The following is a 27,668-nucleotide window of genomic DNA, read 5'->3' on the forward strand; positions in this document are numbered from 1 at the left end:
GACTGTGTGAAAACATTATTTGCTGAAAAATGTGCCTTTATTCTTTACAAAGCAGACCTGAATTTTCTAGTTGTGTACTATGACCCCTGCTACAGAATCATTCTCAGGATTCAGGAAATTAAATTGAATTTCATCTCCTGAGAGTGAATGTCTGCATTCACTTCAGCCGCTGAAGAGGGACTTAACTGGCACGCTGTGGAATTCCAGTATGAAACATTTCCTAAATATTTCCTGCCAGTAGACCTACTTTTTCCATACAATTATTATATGATCTCATAGCAATCATTTCTATACTTAGAATGGTTCTAGCTATTATACATCTTGCACTGAGTGGAAGAACATCAGGGCTGAGTCCCTTCAGACAAAAAGGCAGCTGAATCAAAATCTCAGTGCTGGCTAAGTTGCCTAACCCTGGATGACGAGCTAAAAAAGTGGAATTTCTAACCAGAAGATCAATGCCCTTTGGTTTTGCAAACACTTCTAGCCTTTTGGTGGATTCAGGTCTTGAATACAAACCACAAGTTTTGAAATTTGGTTGAACTGAATACCTTCTTTGGTTAGCTGCAGCAATCAAAAAGTGTATCTGCTTGCATAGCCTTTCTTACTAAGATGATAGACCAAAGCCTTGCACATGACACTCTTCTAAGCAAGACTCATTTATGTAGGTCTTGCAACTAATTAGAGTGAGTGCAAAATTGTCCAGAAACTCCAGAAAGAGTAAGGTATCAACAACTTACTCTCAAGTGTGGGAGGATACATTTTGCAGAGCTCTGCAAGGATCCGTCCTGCATCTGAACATGCTGAAGTTCTGGCTAACTGTCTGTATTACAGAATAGAAATTGTTGATTAAATTTGTATATGACAGTGGAAGATGGGTTTAAATTGAAAGTGATTTTGGCAGACTGGATAAATATTCTGGAAAAAAATTGGTGACGTTCAATAAAGGCAGTGCAAAAGGGAGAAGTATTCAGCCATAGAGACAGAAATAGAAACAATGCATTAACTGGTAGTTAATTGAAGGAAATGAAACAAACCAGAGCTTAAATTGTATCACAAAATGGCCATTAGTTAAGAACCTACTGCTGTTATGACCAAAGTTTGCTTTCCACATGGATGCAGAGGAGAAGAGTTTTCATTGAGACACATGCACAATTATCGTTCTTTTCTTATAAACACAAGTTCCCAAGTAGCATATTCCATCCAGATTTGGATGTTGCACTCCCAGAAAGATACAAGTCAGTTGAAGACAGTCCTGATGATAGCACTAAGAGACATCAGCTGTTGAGATGTCCTGGAGTGCCTGTGGAACAGTATCTGGAAGTGGGTTTTAACTATGTAAAGACTGAGGGGAACGAATATTCTGCTTGCTGTCTCTTTGGTGGCTAATGTAGTACTCTGAAATCGCAGCAAGGAAGACTCAGGTTAAACATTAAGGAAAAGTTTGTAACTGCAAGTCAGAACAGATTGCCTGAGGAGGCTGTGGTGGTGTAATCGCTGGAGGACTTCAAAATGGGTTAGACAAACACTTGTCAAGAGCGACATAGATGTAGCTGATCATGCCTTGGGGCAGAGCCATGAAGAAGCTGACCTTGCAAGGTCCCTTCCAGTCCCACTTTTATGTGAAAAGTGTTATGCTGTTTCCTCCCACCCCACCTTCAGCATTCAGAGTTCTTCTGTTCCTCCCACAACCTTTCCTTTATCTCCAACTACTCTCCTAAAAATAACCTTTAACTGCCTCTTTTACAATTTTATGCATGTGTAGGAAAGACTTTCTGCACAAGACAGTTCTGTGGATGGACATGATGGATCTCGCCTATGACAAAGGACAGGACTACTTCTTGCCATTTGTAGAGATGCACTTTCATTACAGAAACAGGGTTCTCACTGCAAGATTTAGACTTCCTCATTCAGAAATATTTCAGCCACCAATAGAAATATGGACTGTAGTTGAAGTGATAGTTGTTTTTTTTTTTTATGTAGAAGGCAGGAAAAAAGGAAGTTAGATATACCTTTATTTTTCAGTGTTCATTCTAGACACATTAACATTGCAAGTCTGGTACCCATTTTCCCAGTGTTTGATGTGACAAAGCTGAAAGGGCACTAGGTCCTTGTAAGCTTAACCTAAATGTCCTGTTTTGCTGAGAGGAGTTAGTTTGAGAAAAAAGGGTAATCGCACTGCATAGTCAGAGCGAGCAGCTGAAATCGGACCAGAAACCCAAACGGGTGTGATGCGACCAGCAGGGTAGAGCCTGCAACCAGCGCGGCATCGCTTTGAACATCCCCGTCCGTCGGTGCTGCTCCCGAAGCGGGGTGTGACCTCGGCCCCCGCGGTGCGGGAAAGGCATGTAGAGCTGCTGGCCGGGCGGGTTCGGGAAAGGCGGCGCTGCGGAGGGGAACCCGGGGAGCTCCCCGGCAGGTGAGCGCCCGGCAGGTGAGCGCCCAACCACTGCCTGGTGCGGCGGGCCGGGCTCTCAGACTGGGAGCCCCCCGCGTTTCACGTAGCGCCGTGGAGGACGGACCGGAACGGGAATTGCAAGCCCCGTCCCCGGTGCGCGGCGACGACGGCGGCGGCAGCAGCGGCGGCGGCGACACCCGACTCCAGTCCGCGGTCCCCGCGCGGAAAGGCCCGGAGCCGGCGGCTGGCACACATGGGGCGGCCGGGATGAGGGGGCGCGGTGGGGCGGGGCGGGCTCAGCGCTGCCCGCCCCCGGCCCGGCCGCCGCACGTGGTGGCGGGGGGCGCGGAGGCCGCCCCCTCCTTGGCCGCCTCCCCGGCGCGGAGGGTCGCGCTGTGTCGCGCGCCGGCCTCTGAGCTCCTCTCCTATTATTTTTCATTTAAACTCTTGCTTCGCAAATTGCGCGTGATGAGCTCAGGATGCCGCGCGCCCCCGCCCCGGGCAGGCAGGGGGACGTGAGGCGGGCGGGCGCGGGGAGCCGCGGGAGCTGCGCGCCGCGCTAGTGCTGCCGCCGTGCCCGGGAGCCGGCAGGAGGAGGCGCTCTCTCGGGCCAACGCTGTTCATTGGACCTGGGTTGTGGGGTTTTTAGTTGGCTATTATTATTATTATTATTTTTATTATTATTATTTAATTTTCCTGTACCCCCGCGCCGGCTGTGCGTTGAGCTGTTCGCCGCTCCGTGCGCAGGTGGGTCCATGAGCTCCCCCGGGAGCGGCGCCGCCGCCGCGCAGCGCCGCGCCGGGGCGGGGGGGGCGGCCGCCAGCTTCGGCCCCGCCGCCGCCGTGGGGGGCGGCCCCGCCCGGGCGCGGGGCGGGCGGCCGTGAGGCGGGCGGGCGAAGTTTCTCCGCGGCGCCGGGCCCCTCCGAAGGACAGCGGGGAGGGAAGGATCTGGTCCCGCGGTGCTGGGATAGCTGCTGCTGCTGCTGGCGCCGTCACCAGAGCAGACCGGCTTTGGCCATGAAGAGGAAACAGAAGAGGTTTCTGCAAATGACGCTGCTCTTCACCGCAGCTCTGATTTTCCTTCCCGACATTGGCCTCTGGTCTCTCTACAAAGAGAAGCACCTGGTGAAACCCGCCGAGCCCTCCGAGCCGCAGGTAGGTGCGAAGCCGCCCGGGAGCGCTGCCTCGCCGTGTTCCGCGCCGCTCCGCGGTGTCCCGCTGCCCCGGGCGGCCGGCGGGCTGTCGCCTTTCGGGACGCGGCCCCGGCGCTCCCCTCTCCGGGACTGAGCGGGACCCGCCGCCGCTGGAGGGGTCCGGGGCGCGGCGGCCGTCGGCGCGGAGCGGGGGGCGGCAGCACATGTGCTTGTCCTACCTCCGCGCTGGAGAAAGAAAGTTGTGGGCGAGCAGATGAGCCTGGCGGGGTGGGTTTCCTCGGGAAGGGCAAGGGTGAGCAGTCACAGAAGCTGGCCGTGAAATCAGGAGGATGTGGGATTTTTGCATGCTTCGTCCGTTAGCCAAGGGTGGTGCTGGGCTCTAATTTTCATTACGAGAAGTGGAGTTTTTACCTCAACTTTTATTTGGCTGCCTGTCTGTAATACTGCTTGAACCGATGTGTGGCTGTATGCCCGCTAAAATTGCTCGGCATCCATCTAGGTAACCGACCACCTAGATTTTCTGTTTCCTCATCCTTTCTGTTGAAAACTCGACAGAAGTGACTGACAGTCTTTTTCCTCTTCTGAATGTTACTAATGTGACCTGATACAGCTACTCTGTGTGTAACTGTTTGTCAGACTGATGACACAGCCAAGTTTCAAATATTTACAGTTTCACCGTTATTAAAACGGCAGTTGACATGAACTGTTTTGTTGGGATTTTTTTGTTTTTGTTTGGTTTGGGTTTTTTTTGGTTTGTTGTTGTTGGGGTTTTGGGGGGTTTTTTGTTTTTGTTTTTTAAAGTTGTTCTTCAACTCACTGGGTTTATGTATGGCTCATAAATCACTATATGACCCTAATTACGTGAAGTTTGGTTTTAGGGAGTTGTAATACAGTGCTTTAAAACTCTGCCTGTAATTTGCCAAAGCTTATATTTGTTTTGTTCAGCAGTGCTATGCTCCTACACTGTAATTGTCAGTGTAATTTAAATATAACATAAATATTTCATAGATCATTAGTTGGAAGTTACGGGATTGTTTGATCTTTTACCTTGTTTACCACTTGCATAGCTTTCGTGTTAGTGTATTAGACAGCATCATGTATCATTTTGGTGTATTAGTAGTCCAGATTTCAAGGGTCATCACCCATGTATGTAATGCACATATTTGATTCTTTGTTATTGTAGCTATCGATTACAGAAGTTAGTCCTTCAAAGTATCATAACTTTGGCTCATGAAATATGCTGAATGGAGGATACTTTCTTACTAAGGAGGAAGTTAAGGATAGCTTCTTGATCTGAAGCTTACTTTATCTTTCCGAGGATTTTAAAATGCAGTAGGTGTTAGGTGCTAGATTTTTAGTTGGAAGTAATTTCTGCTGAAAGAAAATGATACACTATTGTAAGTGTCTGTCATTAGTTTACAAGGTGTATATGGTAGTTTTTGCAGTTTCTCATTTACTTTGTGATTTAGGAAAGCTGAGGTATTCAGTGCAAATAATGATTTCCATGTTTTTCGCACGGGTCTTTAAAAGACATGTGCCATGACAGAAGATGAAATTTCTGATGTGCAAGACTTGATAGCACTCAAAGGGAAATAACTTTAAAAAAAATGGTGGATGAAAACCTTGAAGATCACCAGCTGAGCATATATGAAGGGCTAATGAGACTTGCTAATGAGACCCCAGCAAATTTTAAAACCTAAGTTATCTGAAAGGGCTTTTTACTAGCTTCTTTTTTTTTTTCTCTCTCTTTTTTTTTCTCCTCTCCCCACCTGAATACTAATTGAGCACTGGTGGAACTGTTTAATGGGAAAACAATAAAAATGAGCAATGAAACTTTGAACCTTACAGCTGACTCTAATGTAATTCCGTTATCACTGTCAGAATTGAAGTTATGTTGGCAATGTCATTACCCAGTGAGGACAGCAGGTTGAAGTAGAGGTGAGTAATGCAATTACAGTATTTGTGCCTTTTGATATGCACTTTATAACCCAAAATGCATACAAGGAACAAGGGTTGAAATACAAGTTTTGAGTTCAGCTCTTTTAAATATAAAGGGAATTGTAAGAAGATGGTCAGTGTATTTCATTGAGACTAAGCTAGAAATTAGATCATACTAGAAAAGACTGCATTAGAAATAGTGAAATAGTATCATAGTAGAAATGTAACTTTTTCCTCCTATTATGTTAGTAGGAGATGTGAGAATTTCAACACTCAACAAAGTCATTTTTTGCCCTTAAGATGTTCAGTTACTCAATACCGAATGTGACTTTATGCAAGTTTAAGGGTCAGTCCTGCTGAAACTGCAGCAGACTTTTCTTAATATATTCCAAAGTTGTGTTAGGTTACGTAGGGGTGTGTGTGTAGTGTCAGTACATGACAGTGATGTACAGTCAGACTGCCGTGGTATGTCCTGGCCATGGAGGCAGAGCTGTCAATGACTTCAATGAGTTAGACATAGGCTGAACTGGTTTTGCTCTTATGGGTAAAATGTGTGTCTAGTGGTATTCTGATGTTGGCAGTAATGTTTATAAATACACTATCTTGTTTGAAGAACAATTAAATTAATGTTATTGATCATCAGGTGTTTTTGAGGAGATGTTGTGGTGAAATTCTGATTTTTCTGACTAGTTATAAATTAAATTTTCCATTTCATTGCTAAAGCAGACATCCTCGAGCTTCTCTGTGAATGGGGGCTCTGTCAACCTCTCCCACCACCTAAGCTGCTTGCCACAGCAGTGGACCAAAGGAGGGATAGCAGGTTGATGGAGGAGGCATCGATATCCTGGCAGTTGTAACAGAAAAGCTGTTCAAAATCGGTCCACAATGCAAAAATAGTCTATTTCTGTCAATGGTAGAACAGTGTCGCCTGGGGACTGTGTCATTCCCAGTGCCTAGAAGAGGGCACTTGTGCTCTTCAGTGCTATCTAGAAATCCTAATATGACAAAGTAAGTTGACTTTTTTATTCTTTAAAACAGTGCTGCAGTAAGTTACATAAGAGTGTTTTTTGTCATCATGCAAATTCTGTTTCTGAGCAGAGAAGCTCTTCTTTCCTAAAGATTAAAAGGTGAGAACATGATATTGACAACCCTGATTTCAGACAGCACTAATGATTTTGATCACTGTACATTAATTCTGTAAGCATTATGAATCTCTAAGTGCTTCATACAAACTTTTTCTTTTTTAACCTATCATATTTTCCTAAGGTTTTCACTTGTGAACTTGATAGACTTGGTCTTTATATTTTGATAATTGTTATTTTCTTTTGGTTTATCACAAGTGGACCTTCAATGGTAAAGGTACAGATATTAATGTTCTGAGTTACATGGAGCAACAAGATCTCCATAAAATATAGTTTGACAATAAAGCGGTACGCATGAGGGAAAAAAAAAAAGATCAGTTTCTGGTTTATTTAAGTAAGTCTTCCTTGCTGTACTATGGGAATAAGGGAAACTGAATAGGGTGTTTTTCTTTTTTAAATAGTCTTATAAATTTCTTAACACCTTATGGTGTCCTTGAGTTTTGATTAGTTAGTTTAAATATGTCTTTTTTTTGTGTGTGTCGCGGAAATATTATGTATGTGATATAAGTGTCCTGTCTGATCTTTTCTTTTGACAAAAGCTGAAGGCGAAGGTGTTTGGATACTAAGTTATGCTGATAAAAGTTTTAATTTCAGTTTTGTTTTCTGTGGAGGAAATGCAACAATTCAGTACAACCAGTAGGATGTAATCCTAGTCCAAACCTGGTTATCTGAGGCTATCTAAAGTGAGTGCTACGGTATTTGGCTACAGTAAAGCTTTATCCTTGTCTGTTTATATACTTTCAATATATGAAAAATAACTTCATGTAAAAGAATAAAAGTTCCTGCAGCAGCTTTCCAGCATCAGTAATATATGTATTTGGTGAAAAGTGTTGTGAGAGATGTTTATTTCTGTTTTTTATGGGATGCCAGTGTGGCTGACTGAAAGGAGGGCAGTGTAGTGAAGTAACCCCTAATGCATTTCAACTTCATTTGGTACTTTTTTTTCATTCAGTTGTCATCTCCCTGCTTCCTGGTGTCAAATCTCCTCACTTGAAATTGGATCGAACAGCAGCATCTCTTAGTCACAGATTCTCTGTAAGACTTATTCCGAAGTGTATTACTGAAATGCTCTATGTTGTGTAAAGTAAGGGAAGAAGGTAGATTTCTGGCTTCATTTCACTTATGCTTTGGCACAGTGAGGCATGCTACTTCAGCCTCCTGATTTAGGGCACTTCTGTGGGAGGAGGTCTCAATGGTGTTGGCCCTTTTTATTTTGGTGCATGCACAGTGCCCAGAGCAAAGACCAAAATACAGCTGTGCTGTCAGGAAAAGGTGTTGTTCCATGGGCTAGAGTCACACTCTCTTTCCCGTGTCCTGTGAATTCTGTATTTCTGTCTGGCTAGCCCCATGATTAGGTCTTTCTCTTGGGAGGTATGGATTTAAATGAACACCTCAGGATAAGGAGAACTTAGTTCTTACTAATCCCGGGCTTGTATTGTAGTTGGCAAACAGACACAAAATCCACCTTCCAAGCTTGGTGGCTATTAAAGTACTAACTTTGCCTCCTTAATGCAGGAAGGGGTTCCAGCCTGAAATGTGTCTTGCAAACAGTCATTAGTTTCTGAAGTCCATGAAAGAGGTGAAAATTGAAGTTTACCCCAAAATTTAGTGTTTCCTACTGTTTAGTACACAGGTTCTGATAATCATAATTGTTCCAGGACAGTTAACTCTGTACTTGACTGGCATCAATAGTTAGTAAACAAAGTTTCAGTTGGTGAATTCTGTTACTGGAGCTGCATAAAAAGCTGCATCTTGAAAGTGAAACTTCTTTCCCCCCCCCCCCCACCCCTCCCGCTTAGCTCTATTTCTCTTGCTTTTTCCAGTTGATTTCAACAGCTACAAAATTGTGTACTAAGTATGGTTTGGGTAGGATACAAATAGATACCTGTTTCCTATGGGTGCACTTTTGGGACACTATCAGTTACTTGTATATTTACTTCCACCATCTCAGTTGCTTACCTTTGCTTTCACCACAAACTTGTGAGGTGGGAAAGCTTTGTTTCCCTTTAACAGAAGAGTAAATAAAGTACAGAATGACAAACAGGCCTAAGTCTACAAAAGTAGCTGCTTGACTGTTGCAGTCATTAATTTGTACTATTTTGGGACAGTGCATGGATGACCATAAAAGAATACTGAGAAAACGAAGCCTCACTTTCCATGCTCAGTTTGTCAGTTTCTGTGTGTGTGCTCTTCCAGGCAAATCCTCATTTCTCTCCCCAGAGCAGCAGCTGGTACCTGGTGTGTTCAATCCTCTTGTAGTCTACAGCCCTGTTCATTGCTGTGCTGGTGTGTCAGCTCCAAGAGCCCCTACGTATCTCATGGCAAATCAGAGCTCAGAGTCTTAAAATGCAGTGCATTGGCAATCTGTGTTTGCCATTTAACAGTCATACAGTTAACACTTCTGTAATTTACTTCTTTATCTGAATTGTTCATGTATAATTGTATTCCCCTATGTATATTGGATCCTACTGAGGAAAATATAATTTGAAGTCTAAAACCTTTGTTACTTTTAAGATACAATATTATTTTTGGCAATTAACAGTATGTTTCTGTTGTATTCAGTATACCGGAGGGAGCCCTCCTGTGGTTAATTTAATACCTATCAATTTTCAGCAATGTTACTAAACAGGGTATATCTTGCAGGATAAAATGAACTGTTTTCTAGATTTAGTTTTCTTTCAATTTAACTTGACATTAGTAATGTATTTCAGCTAATATTATTTTCTGTAGTTAACCTTTTTTTTTTTTTTTAGCACAGTCATTTCAGATTAATCCAAATCAAAACACAAGGTCAAGAAACCTCTGCGCATGCCAGCAGCTGGACTTGTGGAGAGACTGCTGTGATAAGAGGCACTCCATGGCTATATCAGAGCAGTGGGATGCAAGATTGTTTTAGTGATTGGGGGTCCTACTCAAGCTGTGCTTTATCTCCTTACTGGGACATAACACTCACTTGGTTCCTAAACTTTCTTGTGTCCCTGTGCAGGGAATGTAGCTTTTGTGTTTGGGTCTGGGGAACTGCAGTGATACCCCCTGGCTGGGAGCCAGACTGCACTGTGCCCGTGCGTGTGCCCTTCAGCAGAGATGCAGGTGTGTGTTCCCATATAGAGGAAAGAAAAATTCAGTTTGCTCTTTTTTTTTTTTTTTTTTTTTTTTAATGCTCAGACAGGTAACTTATGGTCTTTGTCTAGCAATACGCTGATGCACACATTTATAGCAATTGACTTGAGCAAAACTGAGTGTATGCTAAGTATTTCGATGGATTTGGGCCAGGAACAGACATCTTTGGTTACTTTAAATAAGGCTGAAAAAAATTAACTCAGAGGTTGACAAGTTAAATACAATGCAGCTCAGGAATCCCAAGCTAAAAGTCCTACATCTATCGTAAATGTTCCTTGCTGTCAAGAGACCAAATTACACTGACTGAAAGAAATAGCAGTCCCAGTTTTTTAATGTTTCTTTAAAATGTGAAAAGGCTTTATTAGGGGATGTCAACCTGCTGAACCAACTCCTTTCTGAGAATTCCAGTGTAAACTGGTTTTTAAGGTCAAGCTCGATTGTGATTCATTGGTTTCAAACTGGTTTTGACAATTGTCACATTTGGAGGAGTTTCACTGGGTGATGGGCTTGGCTGGGTAATCTTTCTCAAAATATGTCTTCAACAGAGAAATCCTTTCCCTCTTTATGAAAAAATGCTATAGAAGAGACCTACTTGAAGAGGCTTGCTCAAGAGGTAAAGGAGAGGAAGAAAATCTATCGCAGGAATTTAACAGGATTTCATGCTTCCCTTCCAAATTCTTCACCTTCATTTCCGTAATTTTCACACATTTTTCTTCATAGAGGAGGTGATGTGACTCCAAGTCTATGCGAACACCTGGTGATTCAAGTCAGCTATTTAATCACCAGGCTCATAGCAATATATTAACAGAATTGTAGGAATAAAAATGATGAGGTATACGTGCAGCTGCCATAGAAATATATGGGCTACAATATCCCACCATTTTCTGGATGTTTGTTCTCTGCAGGGTTAGAGCTGCCATGTTCCTGTTCAAGGTAGTGTTTCACAAGGACAATGTTATTTTATGCTGCCATTTTAAGATCTCTTGCTAAATCTTGTTGAAGGACTTTCCTATCCCCTCTTTCTCCTGGTTAGATCCTGTTTATTGAAGACCTTTGCCCTCACTTTAGGAGGCAGTCACTGGCTGAAATACCAGGCTTTCATCTAGCTGTATAAGGATTTAACAGATAACTACAGCATCTCTTTCCCTGTGTCACCTCCAGCTGTTGGTTACCATCCAACGCCTGAATTTTTCAGCTGAATCTTTGGTGAAAGGACATAACGGCATTTGACAGATGCTTCGTTGAATCATCTGACACTACCTCCGCAACAGTTTAAGCCTATCTGCCAGACTTTTCCCTGAAGTAGCTGAAAAATATTTGCATGTCTTCTTCAGAGCCATGTGGGCACTAACCCCCGTGAAAGCTGCAGTGACAAGGAGTTTGGAGATTGGTGACATTTGGCAGTGCAATGAACATGCAGTGCCCTGAAACTTGTGTTAGGTTTGTGCCAGCTAAGAGTTACCATGTCCAGTGCAGTTTCGTACACTTTGCCAGTTATGGTGTGTGGTGGTGTGTTCTTTTAATTCCAAATGTACAGTGCGATTGGTCATAATAGACTAGAAAATCTGGCCCATACAAATTAAATGTTTTATTGATCAGTGATGAGCCATTGATTGGATGCTTAAGATGCAATGGCATTTTAACAGTTTACTTCTGTGCTATACAGTGTTTTATGACAGGATGCGATACTGCTAAGAGATTTAGCTAGGCAGAGTAATCATCTGAACTAGAATTTGGTCAGGACACCAGTGTTAATACAGGGTGCTTTAGAAATTGGATTGCTCACTGAAGTGTGTAAGTGTAGATTTATGAGACTAACTTGAGGTGCTCATTTGCTTAAAGCATAATTTTTCATACTTGCACTGAAAATAGAATAATAGATTAGTTTATTTAGAAAATTTTAGCCTATTTACTTATTGTTGCTCTTTGAAAATAGTTTTCTATAAATTAAGTACTAGAAGAGTGCAAACAAATGTTTAGGACAAGCAAGAACAATTTATAGCCAGACTCTGGCAAGTTCTGTTTATATATGAAGATGGAGAAGAGCAAGGGCTCCCTATGTCTCTCTTCAGAGCCGATGTCTGGGAAATGCAAGACCTGCACACATATTCCTGCAATGGTAACAGCTTCTGTAGTGCAAGATAAGTATTTTATCCCACATGTTTTTGCCTCACTGTGATTAAAATCTCCTAGTTTTGCATTAGATAACGTAATTTTCTGCTACAGGCAGTTTGTCTTTTTGTTTTGTCGTCTAGTCCCTGGGATAAAAGTTGTGCTTGTAACATTTGGATAATGCTGCTGAAGCTTTATGTGGTTGTATCAGAGAAGGCAAAGTCACATGAATGCATATATACTTGGGAGGTCTGAGATATCCCCACTTACAAGACTTAGCTCCAACAGATAGTGGCAACAGAAATCTCTCTTCTGCACAGATTAACTATACCCTTGGCAAAATTTTACCAGTCCGTGGCAAAGCCTGCATAGATGCAGCAGTATTTAGCCAGAGCTAGATACCATTTACAGCCTCTTGTCAAGTTATCAAATTCTGTGCTGAACGAGTATCCTCCAGTGGTTCACCAGCTCTGAGTCATCCGTCTTGCACAGAATGTAACACATGGTTTAATGCAATAGTTCACTTACATGGTTTTTTGTATATGACAGGCAAATACTTATTATGGCTCTTCAGTGGGGAAAGCCCTCTTATTTTTAACATAGCAACAAAACTGTTTCTTGCTTCTTTCTCTCCTTTTTTTGTACTTTTTTTGGGGGAACAACAGATTTCAGTTTCTTAAACATTTTTTTTATATCTCATTTGATTGCTGGATAAATTCTTTACCCTGCTTTCAGCTGGCATAGAGTTAATTTTTGTCCTGGTAGTTGGTATAGTGCTGTGTTTTGGATTTAGTATGAGAAGAATGTTGACAACACACTGATGTTATAGTTGTTGCTGAACACTCAAGCACTTTTCAGCTTCTCATACTGGCCTGCTGATGAGAAGGTGGGGAGTGCACAACAGGTTGTGTGGGAGCACAGCCAGGACACCTGACCCCAACTGACCAAAGAGATATTCCATACCGTATGACATCATGCTCAGTATATAAAGCTGGGGGAAGAAGGAAGAAAGAGGGATGTTTGGGGTGATGGTGTTTGTCTTCCTGAGTAACTGTTATGCATGACGGAGCCCAGCATTCATGGGGATGACTGAACATCTCCCTGCCCGTGGGAAGTAGTCAATGAATCCCTTGTTTTGCTTTGCTTGCATGTGCGGCTTTTTCTTTGCCTGTTAAACTACCTTTATCTCAGTCTACAAGTTTTCTTATTTTTACTCTTCCAGTTCTCTTCCCCATTCCACTGGGGGGGAGTGAGAGAGTGGATGGCTCTGTGGTGCTTAGTTGCTGGCTGGGGTTAAACCATGACATGATTATATTAGATTGCTTGAATCTTGGAATTTTTTAGATTGCTTTTTCTACAGAGTGGTAGTTTCACATTAGCATGGGGAATGCATGAAAAAGACACTTTAATGCCATCCTACAAGAAATATATTGCTATTTTTCAGGCTCCGATAAATGACTACATTTTAAGTTGCATTTGATATGGATACAAAATGAATGACAGGCTTGAATGGATGTTGTTTTTCCAGAATTGTTCAACATAAAATAAAGTGACAGTCAAATTGCTGATCAAATTTTGCAATTATAACACCAGTATAAAGATGTAAATCCAGAACTTTTATGACATGAAGTAACAAATTCTCCACTAAAGCTACAAAATCATTAGAGACACAGCATACCTGGTCATAAAAATTACTTGGGATAGCTGTAAAAATCATCAGAAAACTAAAAAATGACTTGCAGAAGCCTCAGAGCAAAATATTCTTGTAGTAGATTTAACCTGTGTCTCACATCAGTTTAAATCTTTTTCAGCATAAGGGCATCCTTGACATAATTCCCAATGATGGTGAAGTGATGGGAATTTTTCCAAGTATATGAAGACACTCCTCCTAATGATGGTCAGATTTTATTTTGATCTATATTACTTCTTGATCTGTATAGTGGTCTGAGAGAAGAGTGGTTTTCTCTCTCCATTTTCCCTAAAGCAATCGATTTAAAAGAGACACAAGCCCAATGAAAGCCCAGCCAGAACATATATATATGATCCTGTGCTTTGCTAACATGAAAGTGAAATTGCATTCACCTCCACCAACTGCCTATACTAATGGAATTTAAGAACAAAATTGAAAGTTGCCGTCTTCAGCACTGCAAACAGACATGCCATGTGTGCAGAAAAGGCTGCAGAGAAGGGCAAGGAGCATCTGGAGCTCTGTCAGGGAAAGCAACGAAGCTGCAGAGAGGTGGTAAATAAATCTGACTGTAAACACAGTCCACTACCTTAAGTAGTCTTTCTCCATCTTCCTTGTCTCCTTACTTCATGAGGAGAGGATGCACCCAGAGCAGTAAAGATGCTGAAACATTGTTTAAACCATCCATACACCAGGCGTGGAGAGAAACTGCTTGACAAAGAGTTGCTATTAACATGAGACTTTTTATAAAACTGAGGTGGTCTCAGCAAATCACACTCAAGTTCATGCGCAGACCCTGCACAGAGTAATAGTGCAGTCACTGAAAATAAAGGTGTTTTCATCGAAGCAACTTCAAAATGAACAAGTGAGAGAGAAATTTTTCTTCAAATGCTCAAGACGCACAACAGATGTCTCTTTCAGAAGCAATGAAGAAAAATTGTATCTTATATTGGGAGAAGGGAAATGGAGATGGCATCATGCTAAGCAGCAACCTGCTTCTGCATCTGGAATGGATGCGCATGACAAATGAACACAGGAGATCAAGCTCTGGACATGTGGATTTACTGCCTGTGCACATTGTGACCCCTTCAGACTGAGGTCTTGGAAAATCTTGCCTTTTTCTTCTATTGAAGTAACATTTGTTCTGTGACTTATGAGAGTCGAATCTTACCAAATTGAGTTTAAAACTAAAATTCAGTGAATTGAGACTCTGCAGTGCATTTTAAAGAAATTGTTAGTAGACTAGATTCTTCAGAAATGGTTATTAGTGTGGGCTTTGAGTTTTTCCTTTTATTTTTATATATATATATGTACACATGCACACACAGACATATAGGTACACGTGTATGTTTGTTTATGGGCAGGAGGAGGTGAAGAGAGAATCTTTGCTTCCTGCAGGGAGAGGGAGTTTATTTTTCTTAATGTAACATGCCCTAACAGTCTTAAAAGGGATGGAATGATTTTGTGCAAGACACCATGCAGATACGTGGGAAAGTGTATGTTTAAGAGTATAAATTCAGTACAAACTACAGTGTCTTGGGCATTTTTTTTTTTCTAATAAATGTGGACTTTTTGGTTTGTTTTTGTCTCCCCTCCGTCCTTATGCACAGATTGTATGTGGGCTGGCTTCATGTTCACTTCTTGAACACTGATAACTTTAGGTGATCTACTGGACTTTTTTTTCCTCTTTTAAGTCTTGAAATATATAGGCAATAAAGATGCTGGCTTGTTTCATTTATGCCCTTGATTCTTTCCCACCTTTCATTGTAGTTGTTTTAAGTCTTTAGACAATGGACTCTCATAGCCATTCCTTTAGGACACCATACACAAGTTTGTTCAAAAAATACTTGTGCGAGGCTGCTGCTTTTATAATATACTTTGCTGACCTGCTTTTCTCCTGACATGTGTGATCTACAATGATCAAACAACTGACCTTCTCTTTAGTAACCGTCTTCATATTGCAGATTAACCTCTGGTTTACTGATCTGGTTGTTAGAGGGAGACCGGCTTCTCCCTTTTAATGATAATGCAGAGTGAGAAGCTGCCAGAGTGTTAGGATGGAAGTGACAGGAAGGAAACAGGAAAAGAAAGGAAAATGTATAGCCAGGAGAAGAATAAGGAAAATATATTCCATCAAATATATTTCTGGAACTTCTAAGTCACGTTGCTATCATGTTTCCTGTGCTTTCATGTTGCTCTAATTTGCCTCTCTGGCTTATATTGTTATCACATTATTATTTTTTTAAATGCATACTAACTGCAACCTTGCTTCTCTGTTCTAATTTATTATAGCATATTAGTAAAGCTGCTTTGGTATACCCTGGATTAATGATGCATTTTAAACTGTTTTAAAATGACCTCAGACTAGGTCAATTATTGAAGTAGTGCTAGTTAGGAATATTTTATTTTGATTGCTGTAAGCTCTTACTTTTATGTTAACTGCATCATACAAACATGACCCATGGGATTTTAGTGTTGTAGTGAATTGAAAATGTATGAATAAGGCATGCTTCATGTTTTTATGTAGCAAACTGAGGCTCCTTCTCAAGAGGAGACTCTATAAGCTTTTTTTCTTCTGTTGTGCACCTGGTCACCTTTTTGTACTAGTGCTCTGAGAAAGCAGGCTTGCCTTTTGAAATAAGGGGAAAAGTCAACGAGGTGTTGGTGCTGCTTGTGGTACGTTAGGTGTCAGTGCACGCACCCCTTCTGTATCCCCTCATCTTAACAGGCCCATGCTACACCTGCACTTGGGCAAAACAGGTTCTCTCTTCCTTTGCAGCCTGAAGGTCGGAAGGACTGAGTAGTTTGGGATGTTTTGGTGTGGGAGCTGTAGCTTCGTTGATACTCTTTGAGCTCCAAGGGGAGATTCTTTGTGGGGCTGCCTTACTTTGCTACCCAGTGTTTTGTGGTAGTTTTGCTGTCCGTAACCAGAGGCAGGCTTTGCGGAGGATGTCTGGGGAACAGCAGTGCATGTGGAGAGCGGGGCCTCAGTTTCCCCAAGGCACTGTGGACACAAACAGTGTAGGCACCTGGTAATGTGTTGATAAAGGGCTTGGGGTGGCCTCCCTGACTCATGTTTGCTATGGCTGGGCAGAGCAGCGTGCAAATGGGCAGTGATGGAGCTATTGGGGTGGTCTGTGTGGTACGCCATGCTGAAAATTGTAATAAGGAAGTGTGTTTTACCTACCGCTTTGGTACACTAATGGGAAATTACTATTCTTTGTGGTGCAGTGTGGGAGGGTTTATTACAGTTTATTTCCCAAACCTTTATTTGTGAAAGTGGTGCATTTATTTTTTTGTAAATTAACATTCTTAATTATTGCACAGGTAACTTTATATTTCTTTTCATTTTTAGAGGTGGAAAGTGTTACTTGCTGTGTTCTGATTTAGAATTGAGCTGGAATGAGGAATTTACTGCATATTTTTCAAAATGCAAGGATGTGTTTTTTCACATCCTAAATACGTCTCCATGTTTCAGACTAGTCTGCTTTTGTGTGTAAAACAGTACTCTAGTTTCTCCACCAGATTCTGACATTAAGGGCAGCTTATGCCAGAAATTAAAAAAAAAAAAAGTCGGTTCAATAACAATTTAGTAATGCAGTCTCATCTCAACAAAACTGGCACTGCCCACCCTTTGACGACATTGGACTTCACAGGTTTAGCAGTACTTTGGAAGCTTGAGTGACTCATTAAGTTTCACCAGTAACTTTAGGCTGCGGTTATAGTTTTTTGTTAAATTTATCTTGTAGAAATTTGCTAAATATAAACAGAATATGCACCCCCACCCCCCCCAAATGTTTTCTACTAGTTTAGAGGTCTATTAACTACCTAAGAGGGATAAAAACAGTGTTTAAAATTAAGACTCCTATCTTGTGTGGGAGAACAGTAGTTTGGCAGTGACTGAGATTCTCAAGAGATCAGCAGAGATCTCAAACATCAAGCCACTTAAGAGGGGAAACAAAATGTAAAACAAGACCAGAAAGATTAATTCCAGTTGCTTCAGAAGAATCCTGGGATGGAAAATAAAAACCCTTTTACATTTTGAGCTTATTAGGTGTTGGTCTGAGGTACATCTGAGGTGCCTGAAAAGACGATCCATGTCTAGGAAACAGGGGCATAAGCAAATGATCTTTGGAATCAATAGGCAGTGTTTGGAAGATTCATTGTAATGGGCAGGGTTTATATAATGGAAGAGAGAGAAAGTTAAAAATGGGAAATTTGGGGTAGGATAAGGGCAGAATTTTACTGCTATAGCTGAAGATCTCTCCACATAATCTTCTGTCTTTCTTCATCTAGCCCTCTGAAGTAAAATGTAGATAAATATAAAATAATGTATATGGGGAAGTAAATAATCCTAGTTTTACATATACCACAGTAACTTTTGACACAGTAATTGCTACTCAAGAAGGAGCTCTTGATGCTTATATTAGTTTTATGAAAATGTTAGCTTTCATTTTAAAGAGGATATAATGGTTATGACTACTGTGTAAATTCATTGTGTACTCTCAAATACTGTATGCAATTCTCATGTAATCGCAGTCATCACAGATGAGGTAGAAAAGATACCTATCAAGGGTGACTGAATTAAGTAAAGGTTTAATTGTTGAGTGACTGATGAGAGGATCGAGAATATGATAGAGGTGACTGAGAATACGATGGAGGTATCTGAGAAGAGAGTAATATGGAAAAATATGTAGGGATCACTTTATTAACTCTTGTTTTCGATAGAAATAATACTATGAAATTGAATACTATACCAGATTCAAGACTAATGACAGGTACTGTTCTTCACACAATAGGTTATTAAGCTGTGGAGCTTTCTGAACCAGAGATTGTGGATATTAAAAGCTTATATGGCTTCAGGAAACAATTGAATATATTCATAGAAGAAAAATCCATTAGGGCTAAATCGGTGCCTCTGGCTGCGAAGTCCTTGGAACACCAGTTGCTGCAGGAGTTTTGCAAGGAAGTGAAGTTGTTTGTTTGCCACGTATTTCTGTCTTTAGGATTTGCTGTTGATCACGGTCAGAAACAGATAGTTGGCTAGATGCACCTTTTTGTATGACTTATAGAAGTCATTCTTAAACTAATAATGTGTAAGTTAAAGTCATCCATAGTGGCCGCTGATAGGAAATCAAGTTGTGGAATAGGAAGAGATTTTGAATGAGTTACTCAATGTTGGAGAGTGTTCTGGTAAGCCAGAAAGAATAATAAATGCCAGACAGGTTCAGTGTTCCAGTTCCACAATGAATTTGAGGTGTGGCACACTGAGAAAGCACACACCTTAGACTAAGTGTAACTGTAACAGTATGCGTTTTCCTATTATAAATGCATGGTGCATCAGTTAATACTTGAGAGTAGAGACACAATTTCAGGATTCTAAACTTTAATTGATACTTACGGGGCACTGATCCCCATCATCTCCATCCTCTGTTAGGTGCTCACAATAGGATCCCAGAGTATTCTGCACTCTTAGTTCGCTTTAAATTTTTATGCAACATTTTCTATTTTTCTCTCTCCTAAATAATGTAACATTTTTTCTTCTCAAGATAAAACAGGGACATGTTGAATATGGTGGAGCGTCATAAGGAACATCTTAAGTCTGAGATGGTGGTATTGTGTCAGTATATGTGGAACAGCTTGCGGGGGTTGTGCTTTTAATATATTTTTTTTCTTTTTTTAAATTTTTTTTCTTTTTTTAATACTGAAAGGAAATATTTGCTTACATTGATACTTTGCATAGAAAGAGGAGATTATGGCCTTAAAATATTTAAATTACTGTGTGGAATAGCTGCAGAGCTGCACGTGCATTCCCCTGTAACTTGAACTCTTGAGTACATGTAGATATGAATATAATGTATTGCTATTCCCAAATGATTCCCATTTTCCTGGTATTGAACTCCATTTGATATCATGACCGTGTTTTGGATTCCAATATGAATAGAATCTACCACAGGAATGTGTATCTTAACCATCTAGGAACACAGAAAATATATTTTCTCTCCACCCTGCCTCAACAGAGGTTACTTGCAGGAAGTTCATTAGGATTCTGTAGGCTGTGCCAGTCAGGGATTTGCCAGGTGCTTACCAGAACACCACTTAAGAGTTTGCTGACAGTAACTGGTGAAGATAAAAGCTCATTTCTCTTTTTCCTTGTTTTTTTTACTGAATAGCATAATATGAAGTTGCTAATGCAAGACAGTACATCTAAGATGGGAAAGCTGCTTTGAAAGAACTCTTCTGGAATTTAGTTTTAGAATCACAGAATGGTTTGGACTGGAAGAGACCTTAAAGATCTTCTAGTCTGGTCCCTTCCTGTGGGCAGGGGCATCTTTCAGTAGGTCAGGTTGGTCAAGGCCCTGTCCAATCTGACCTTGAACACTTCCAATGATGAGGCATCTAAAACTTCACTGGGCAACTTATTCCAGTATCTCAATACCCTCATCATAACTAGAAAAAAAAACCCAAACAACAAAATCATCCTTATGTCCAATCTTAATATACCCTTTTTCAGTTTAAAACTGTTGCCCCTTGTCCTGCCACTATAGACCCTGGTAAAAAGTCTCTCGCCATTTTTCTTGTAAGCCCCCTTTATATATTGAAAGGCCTCAGTAAGGTCTTCCTGGATCATTGCATACTTATTTGTTAAAACCTGCTCCTGCACTGCACTTTTACATATGATATAGAAATTAGTTTTATTTCTCTCTTTCCTGAACACATGCCTGCTATGTAGTCCTAGCTTGTATACACAAGTTGCGGTGTGATACTATGCACTATGCTGTTGACAAGGTGTCAGGGCTTGAATTTTAGAATTACGCAAGTGCTTCCAGTGTATTTGATAGCAAAACAACAGGATTTAAAAGAAAAAAATACTCTTCATTGCCGTCATCCATATTACAAGAGTAAAGCTCCCATTGCCTTCAATGGGAACTGAGTCTTGTAATCAGTGCTGTCAGTCACCATCTGGACTGACTTTCTCTTTCATATCTGAATCTTACCATAGAGTCCTTCCTTTCTGGGATGCCATCTGTCAGGCTGTTTCTTTTGACTTGTTTCCAGCATCAACCTTTGTATTTTCTTTCATGTCCTCTTTTGTGCTCCAAGCAACCTCTCAAATCTTCATTCTCCCTGCTGTTTTCAAAATACGTTTTGAACCCTGGTGTGAACAATGAAGTACTCTAGCAGTAATAGCTATTACCAAACCCTAGGCAGTATCTGTCAGGGGGCCAGGGCTTGGAAGGCGTTGACCCCAAACCCTTTTCTCATGCCTACAAGTGATATTTCAAAGTGGTGACTGAGAGAGAAGTTTGAACCACTGATTAGTTTGAGGTTTTGCTATGGATAAAAGAAATCAGTTAGTATGGCAGTCAACCTAATAATAGCTTACAAAAGCATCAGCTCTTACAGGTTTAAAAATAGGATTAAGTAGCATTAATCTAAGAGTATAACTGTTTTTGAAAGGCTTTTACCCAATAAAGCCATATTTATGAAGGCTTAAAAAAACTATAGGTTTGAGCTGGTGGTTGCTACCAGTCCTGCATGCAGTGTTTTCACCCTTACATAGTTAATGTTAAATGCCAACAATTTATTTGGCACTTCATAAGCAAATAGAATGAAAATTGTGAACCCAAAAACTTCCAGTTTTGAAAGAGAAAACAAACCATGTACTAGAAAGAATGAATACGTAACTTTGAAAAAAAAAAAAAAAAAATCTTTTTTTAAAAAAGTGAAACCGAGATGAGCTTAACAAGGGATGCATCTTCTTAATGAAATAAAGATCAGTAGTTAGCATGTAATTTAATTAGTGAGTTAAATATAATTCAGGTGCATTCACTGTAACTCATGCATGGAGGAGATTTGTATGTGTCTGAACCACAGCCTTTCTTCCAAGTGGTTTCATGGATGCAATTTTTCCAAACAAAATTTGAGTGAACTCTGGTTGGATTGTGAACTATAAACAAGTATAATTGAGAGTTTCAAAGAGGTAGGAAAAGAAGTAATTATTATAGGAATAGGCTTTTTTTTAGTGTATGTATTAAAAACCACCCCTAAACTCTCACATTGTGAGTTGATAGCCTACAGGTAGAAACAAACCAATTACTGTGTTCGTATTGTATTCATTCTCAAAGGAAAATGTTATCTAGTATGAAAAGCCATGCTTATTTCAAAGGTTAGAAAATGTGGCAACAGACAATTGTGTAACAGAAAATTGAAACAGAGATTTTACAGGATCAAGGCTTGCCAACACCTTACCCTGGTATATTTGGTCATTGTTATTTTGCATAAAAATTGCTAGTAGAAGACTGTTTTGGAAAAGTGTGGTTACATTGCCGAATGATTAAAAATTGATATATCTGTAGATACTTTTGTATTTTTAAAATTTATTGAAATTAGAATAAGCAATATTATTCCCAAGAAGCTAAGTTGGCATGAGACAACATGTGTCTTTTTCCAAATATCAGATCTATTTCTTGCTGAAAAGTGGTGTGAATGACCAAGTACTGGCCTGTCCCTGGGTGACTGAGGCTCTATTAATGACTCTTCAGTCCTTCTGTTTGTGGTGCCTAGCTTATCACTTTATCTCTCTGTAATTAGCTTCCCTTATTTTTAAGACTGGCTAGGAAAACTTCTTCTGGAAAGCAGTTTTCAATTGCAGATAAAGAGAGTGACACCTAAGAACCAGACAGCTAATAATGATTGTGTGGCTGATGTTACTGCTCAGCTTTACCTTACAATGGTTTCTTGAAGGCTATTTGCTCTCTGGTAGATGCTGCAGGCAGCTGGCTACTTATGTGCTTCTTTTCCTAGGGTAAGGTAGTTGTGATTATCTGACACCTCCAGATCTATGGTGTTACTCTTGTACTGTTCCTCCTTGGGAGGAAAATGAAGAAATTTGTCTGACAAAAAAGTTAGGGAAGTTAATGACACAAAGTTTTTTTCCAGCCTTTCATTAAATCTTCAAGGTTCCTTAAGCAATCAATCTGAACTATTTCTGTTATGGAAAACTGTCAGTTTCCCTCATTTTCCTTTTCCTTCCTAAGCAGCCAAATAAATATGGAAAAAAAAAAAAGTGTCATTTGAACTTTGCCACCAAATTAACTTGTGGTATCTTTCTGTTGAACAACAATAGGTGGGAGCAAGGATGAGGAATCTGGCTCTAGTTACGTCAGCTTTCAGCAGCTCTCATAGTTTACAGATCTCATACTTTTTCAAGACGAAGTTCCATCAGCTCCTAATTTGGCTTTTCTTTCTGTGTGTCTTGGAATTTTGCTGATTTATTTCAAGCACTCTAGGCTGAAATGGGGCAAAAAATTTGAAGTGTGAGGAACAACTACTGCTCTGTTGTCACCTGACTGCCTCCCGCTCCCCAGTCAAATTCTGCAGGATGGTGCCAGCCCTCACTCCAGTGGCCAGTGAGATTGAGATGTCATAACCTATACAGAAAGATCACATATATGACCAGGTTTTCTTTCCAGGCAGTGAATTGTATACAATTAAGATGCTGCTTGAAACTGTAATAGAGCAATGCATGGGAGTTTTTCATAAGCACCAGAAAAATTTGTTATTGCTACAGACTTTGTTGGATGTCTCTGCTTTGAGTGATCTCTTCAAGTGTATTTTGTCAGTACCAGGGCTTTCACTTTATTTATTCATGGGCACAATTCCAGGTTCTTTTTTTTTTTAGACCAGGCCCCAAGCTGTGAAATCAGTCTCTTTTTTTCTGCAAAAGCAGCTACTTTCAAACACCTTCTAGGATAGGATAATCAATTATACATGGAGTCATCAGGGAATTGTAAAAAGACAAAGCATTTAATAATGGGGGATCTTATCTAGAGCAAAAGGATTTTGCAATTAGGAAAGACGTTCTAGTGAACCCCTTGTGCTTCTGTTTCTTACTTAAGTCCTCTGAGGGTACCTGGTCTGAGATGCTTCACATAGCTTAGTGATGTGCCTGTGCCTTAAAATTCCTGTGAAGCAGTGGTTTCCCAAGGGAAGTTCCCCACTTCTTATAAAAAAGTCACTTAAAAAATCTGGCAATTATTAGGAACTAGGTAAAAGTTCCACTGCTTAATTTTACTATGTAAACTTTTTAATAAACATTGATTGAATTTTGTTTGTTACTTTTTGCCTTTTGTTTTTAGCTGTTAGCTTTTGTTGTAACTATTTGCCTTTTTCACTTACTATGAATAATCACAGTTTATTTACAAAATATGGACTTCTGTGTTGGATAAATCTGTTCATATATAAGTTTCATCAGTCCCTCTCCAGTCCTGGCTAGTAAGAGATGTTACAGATATGGTGGTTGGTGAGGTTTTTTTTTGGTTGGTGTTGTTTTGGGGTTTGGATTTTTTTTGATTTCCTGTGATGGATGGATGAGTATGGAATACCATGCCCACAGGGAAAATTATTTCTTCCTAATCTTTGTCAGTTACTGGTTGGCTTATGTCCTGTACTCTGAAGACCTATATGCCATATACTTTAGAGTTAGGTTCATGCAGTACTTCATTTTAGCTGACTTCAAACTTTGTTCGTTACTGACTTCCAGCTTGGGAATATTATTATTCCTTACTGTTCTGCGCTTCAACAAAGTCAGTCAAGAGGCCATCATTCTAACAGAAAGCTGTGACCAATTGCTTTAAAAATAAATGATACTTGCACTGACAGAAGAGAGAAAAAAGGTTCATTATAACTCATGTTGGAGAACTCTCATCACTCTTTTTCCATTGCACTTGACATTGCCTGAGAGACTGTTATATATTATGTTTATTTTTAGAGACTATTGTTCTCTTTAAACCTGCTCTGCAACTTGAGGAAAGCAATAATGCTTTCACACAAAACTTAAATTTACAAAAGCAAGACACTGCATTTCTCTGTTATAATAAGGGGCTAGCTCATGAAAGATCTCTTAAAAACAAGTTTGACTTTGCCAGGGAAGAAAACAAACAACATAAGGAGAATCACAGGCTGCTCTAGGGCACACAGATTGAAAACCTGTGCAACTTTTATTAAGAATGTAATGACATTTATAATGCAACCTTCAGCACCTATGCTTATTTTAATAATTTCTTTTTAAGTGATGAAAAAGCAAACTAGTTTCATTTAGTTTACTTTTTTTTCCCCAGGACTGGCCTACTCTGCTACTCAGTGTCCTGCCTATATACAGAGCTTATACAAAACTAATGTGTTCTATAATCCTAAGATTGGAAGGGCAAAATATCCTTTCAGAGCTAAATGGTTAGCGTAAGTGTATTGCAGTATGTTTCCATTGCTTTCCTAATGAATATTATATAAACCAATAAGAAAATGATGAATTATTTTGGTTTTAGCATAAACCAAATCTAAAGGACTAGTTTCGGTTAGAACATATTTAAATATGCAGGAGAAGTATATGATTTGACCAGACAAATTGTAAAACTACAAATTTCCTATATTTTGCAAATTGGTAAACAGATTCAGGGAAAGCCATACTTTTTTTTGTTTGCCTTGTTTTCTTCGTCTGCCTCCATGTTTCAGTTCCCCGTTATTGTGTGGGGCTAAAATACTAGTTACTGCAGAGACCTTCTTTCTCCTTTTAGGTACCTTGTGGGTTTACCTTGTACAGTTAATATCAAATGGACTACAAGATCTTGGTTTCCAGGGGCTGTGACTTCAAACCACTTTTGCAAACTCATTTCAGCCCTCAAGACTGATGTTTGGTCAGGTGATCCAGACTACGTCGTGCTATTCACTTGTAAAACACGCCATGCTTCTCCTCTTCCCCAATAATACCAGAGCATCATGATTTGCTTTCACCTGAACTGGCTGTTTGTAGGGAGAAAGAGATTCGTGACTAAATAAAAATTCAGAAAGTAAAGCTGTCATTATATATTCTACATTGCTGAAGCAGCTAACACATTATAGCAGCTGCCAAATTACCTGTAATCAGCATCCACACAATAGAAGGCACTCTGCATACTGATGAAGTTGTGATTAACTCCTATTAAAAACATGGAATTTGTCAATGAAAAAGTAAAGATAATTCAGTGCAAAGTCAGTTTCCTGACTTTGGACATAGTAATTTTAGATTGTTGTCAGAAATTTGGTAAGAGTTTAAAAACATGCCTTGAAAAATGGTGTTCATAACTGCTAAGAAAAGGAAATGTGTTACAAAATAATGCTTTAATGGAAAAAGTAGTGGTTCCGGCCTCCTGGCTCTTCTCCTCCCCCACCCCCCGATTATTTTAAACCATCGGATTTTTTTAGGCGTGTCAGGTCTCTAATTTCCTTGGAATTGTCCGTATAGATTTTTTTCCCCTGTCTTATTTTATTCTGCATCCAAGCTCCATAAAGTGTGCTGTAGTAACCTGTGGTGAAAGGATACACTAATGTCTGTAATACTACCCTTGTAAATGTAGAGAACACTTGGGCTTCTCTCTAGAAGAGTTACTAGAAGAAGCGTATCAAGAAAATGTGATTTTGCTTGTGCTCTTTATTTTGTTTGGTTTGGGGTTTTTTATGCCCTCAAAAATAATTCTAATTATTTCTCAAGTTGAATTTCCCATCTAGGACTTGTCTTGGGACTTAATGATACAGAAGTCAGCTGAGAAAGCTGTTCAGGGGTTTTAAGCAGCTTGAAGCCCTAGGGTAGTGTCTCAGCCCTGGTAAAGTCATAGAAATCCACCCTTAGAATTTATGAGTTTGTGCTAATACTTCATCAACTTAAGGCCAGGTCTGAAAAGAGGCCTGGGTGTTAGAAGTGTTGAACTTTTTCCACACTTAACGCTTGAGACAACTGCGAAATGATCCAGAAGCATGTTTGATCTGGAAGATTCTGTGTCTTGATCATATGCTAACTTGCAACCTTCTTTACTTAAGGACAGTGTGAATGGGCCTGTGTGGAAGTAGTTGGAAAAAAATACGCTCAAAGTGTGATTTCTTCACTGCATCCTTCTTAAGAAGCCAAGGTGAGGAGAGATGTAGACAGCTGTCATTGATAGTGCCTCTGGAGCTGTATTCTAACATCCTTTCTGTAAAGGAGATGTGGTGGTGGTTTCTTCCTTAGCATTTTTCTCTCAGGCTTTAACATAGTGACAAGAACATGTGTAGACTCAGATTCAATTCCCTTCTTTGCCTGGGTCAGTTTTCATCTCTCTGGAGAAAGAAATTATCCATTTTCAGGCAGTTTTAAGACAAGAATGCTCCCCTTGCTCCCTGCTAAAGATACACCCGGAGAGAATTCAACACTTATTGGTTACCGTATAGGGAAATAATATTATTTCTGTGTCAGTCTCTCAAGTGACTTAACTTCCATACGTACTCAGTATCCACAGTGCCTAACTGGTTGAAGAAATAGGGGATATTGGGCAACCTCCACACCGTGCTTGGAGTGAGAGGTTTAATGCAGCTGGGTTAGCTGCTGTGTAGGAGAGAGGTGGGTGAATTTCTCAACCAGGTGAGCCCGCAGATGAGGTCAGCCTATTCAGCCTGAATTGTGGAAATACAGTATTAAATCTCTTAGCTTAGTTTGGCAACAAAAAATGAGCCTCCTTTCAGGGTTTTGTGAAAGAGTAGGTATTAACAAAGCCCATCTTAAAACACCCTCTCTGTGTCCTACTGAGACATCTCATTGTGTCAGAGCTCCTGGTTCATTCTCTTACTGCAGTGTATTTTGTCAGATTTTTTGAGATTAATCCATTAACAAAGTGGGCTTGTCAAATCTCCTCATCATAGTTTGGAGAAGGAATACATTTAGTAATTGTTAAGTTATTTGAAGATTAGTCAGTCAATGTGGTAGTCTAATATGTTCTGCCAGCAGAGTAGCATCATTAGCCAAATTTAGGGTCTTTGTTTCATCTGTGTAATTCCCACTGGTGCTAACACATGCACACAGCTGTAGCTAAGAATAACTTGAGCCAGAATATGTAAAACCAGAAGTCAAAAAACTGTAATGTCTCTTTTTTTTTTTTGTCATTAAAGAGTATGTAAATCTTAAACAGTTGTGGGGTTTTTGGTTGATTTAAGGATGTGGCAGTTGAGATGGAAAATTTGCAACACTGCATTTTTTTTTTTTCTGATGACATGACAACTGGCAGAACTCATGTGCTGCACTGATAAGACTTACTGGGGATAATTAACTTGGG

The 27,668-nt window shown here is 40.2% G+C and overlaps 1 protein-coding gene across 1 annotated transcript in view; it reads left to right on the forward strand.

Moving 5' to 3' along the window:
• The first annotated feature begins 3,412 nt into the window (after positions 1-3,412).
• GALNTL6 (polypeptide N-acetylgalactosaminyltransferase like 6) overlaps positions 3,413-27,668 on the forward strand; it is a 442,009-nt gene continuing 417,753 nt past the window's right edge. The window contains exon 1 of the mRNA XM_065634412.1: positions 3,413-3,550. Coding sequence (XP_065490484.1) covers positions 3,413-3,550 — 138 coding nt within the window. The remainder of the gene's footprint in view (positions 3,551-27,668) is intronic.

Source organism: Caloenas nicobarica, chromosome 4, assembly GCF_036013445.1.
Source record: "Caloenas nicobarica isolate bCalNic1 chromosome 4, bCalNic1.hap1, whole genome shotgun sequence".
NCBI classification, from domain to species: domain Eukaryota; kingdom Metazoa; phylum Chordata; class Aves; order Columbiformes; family Columbidae; genus Caloenas; species Caloenas nicobarica.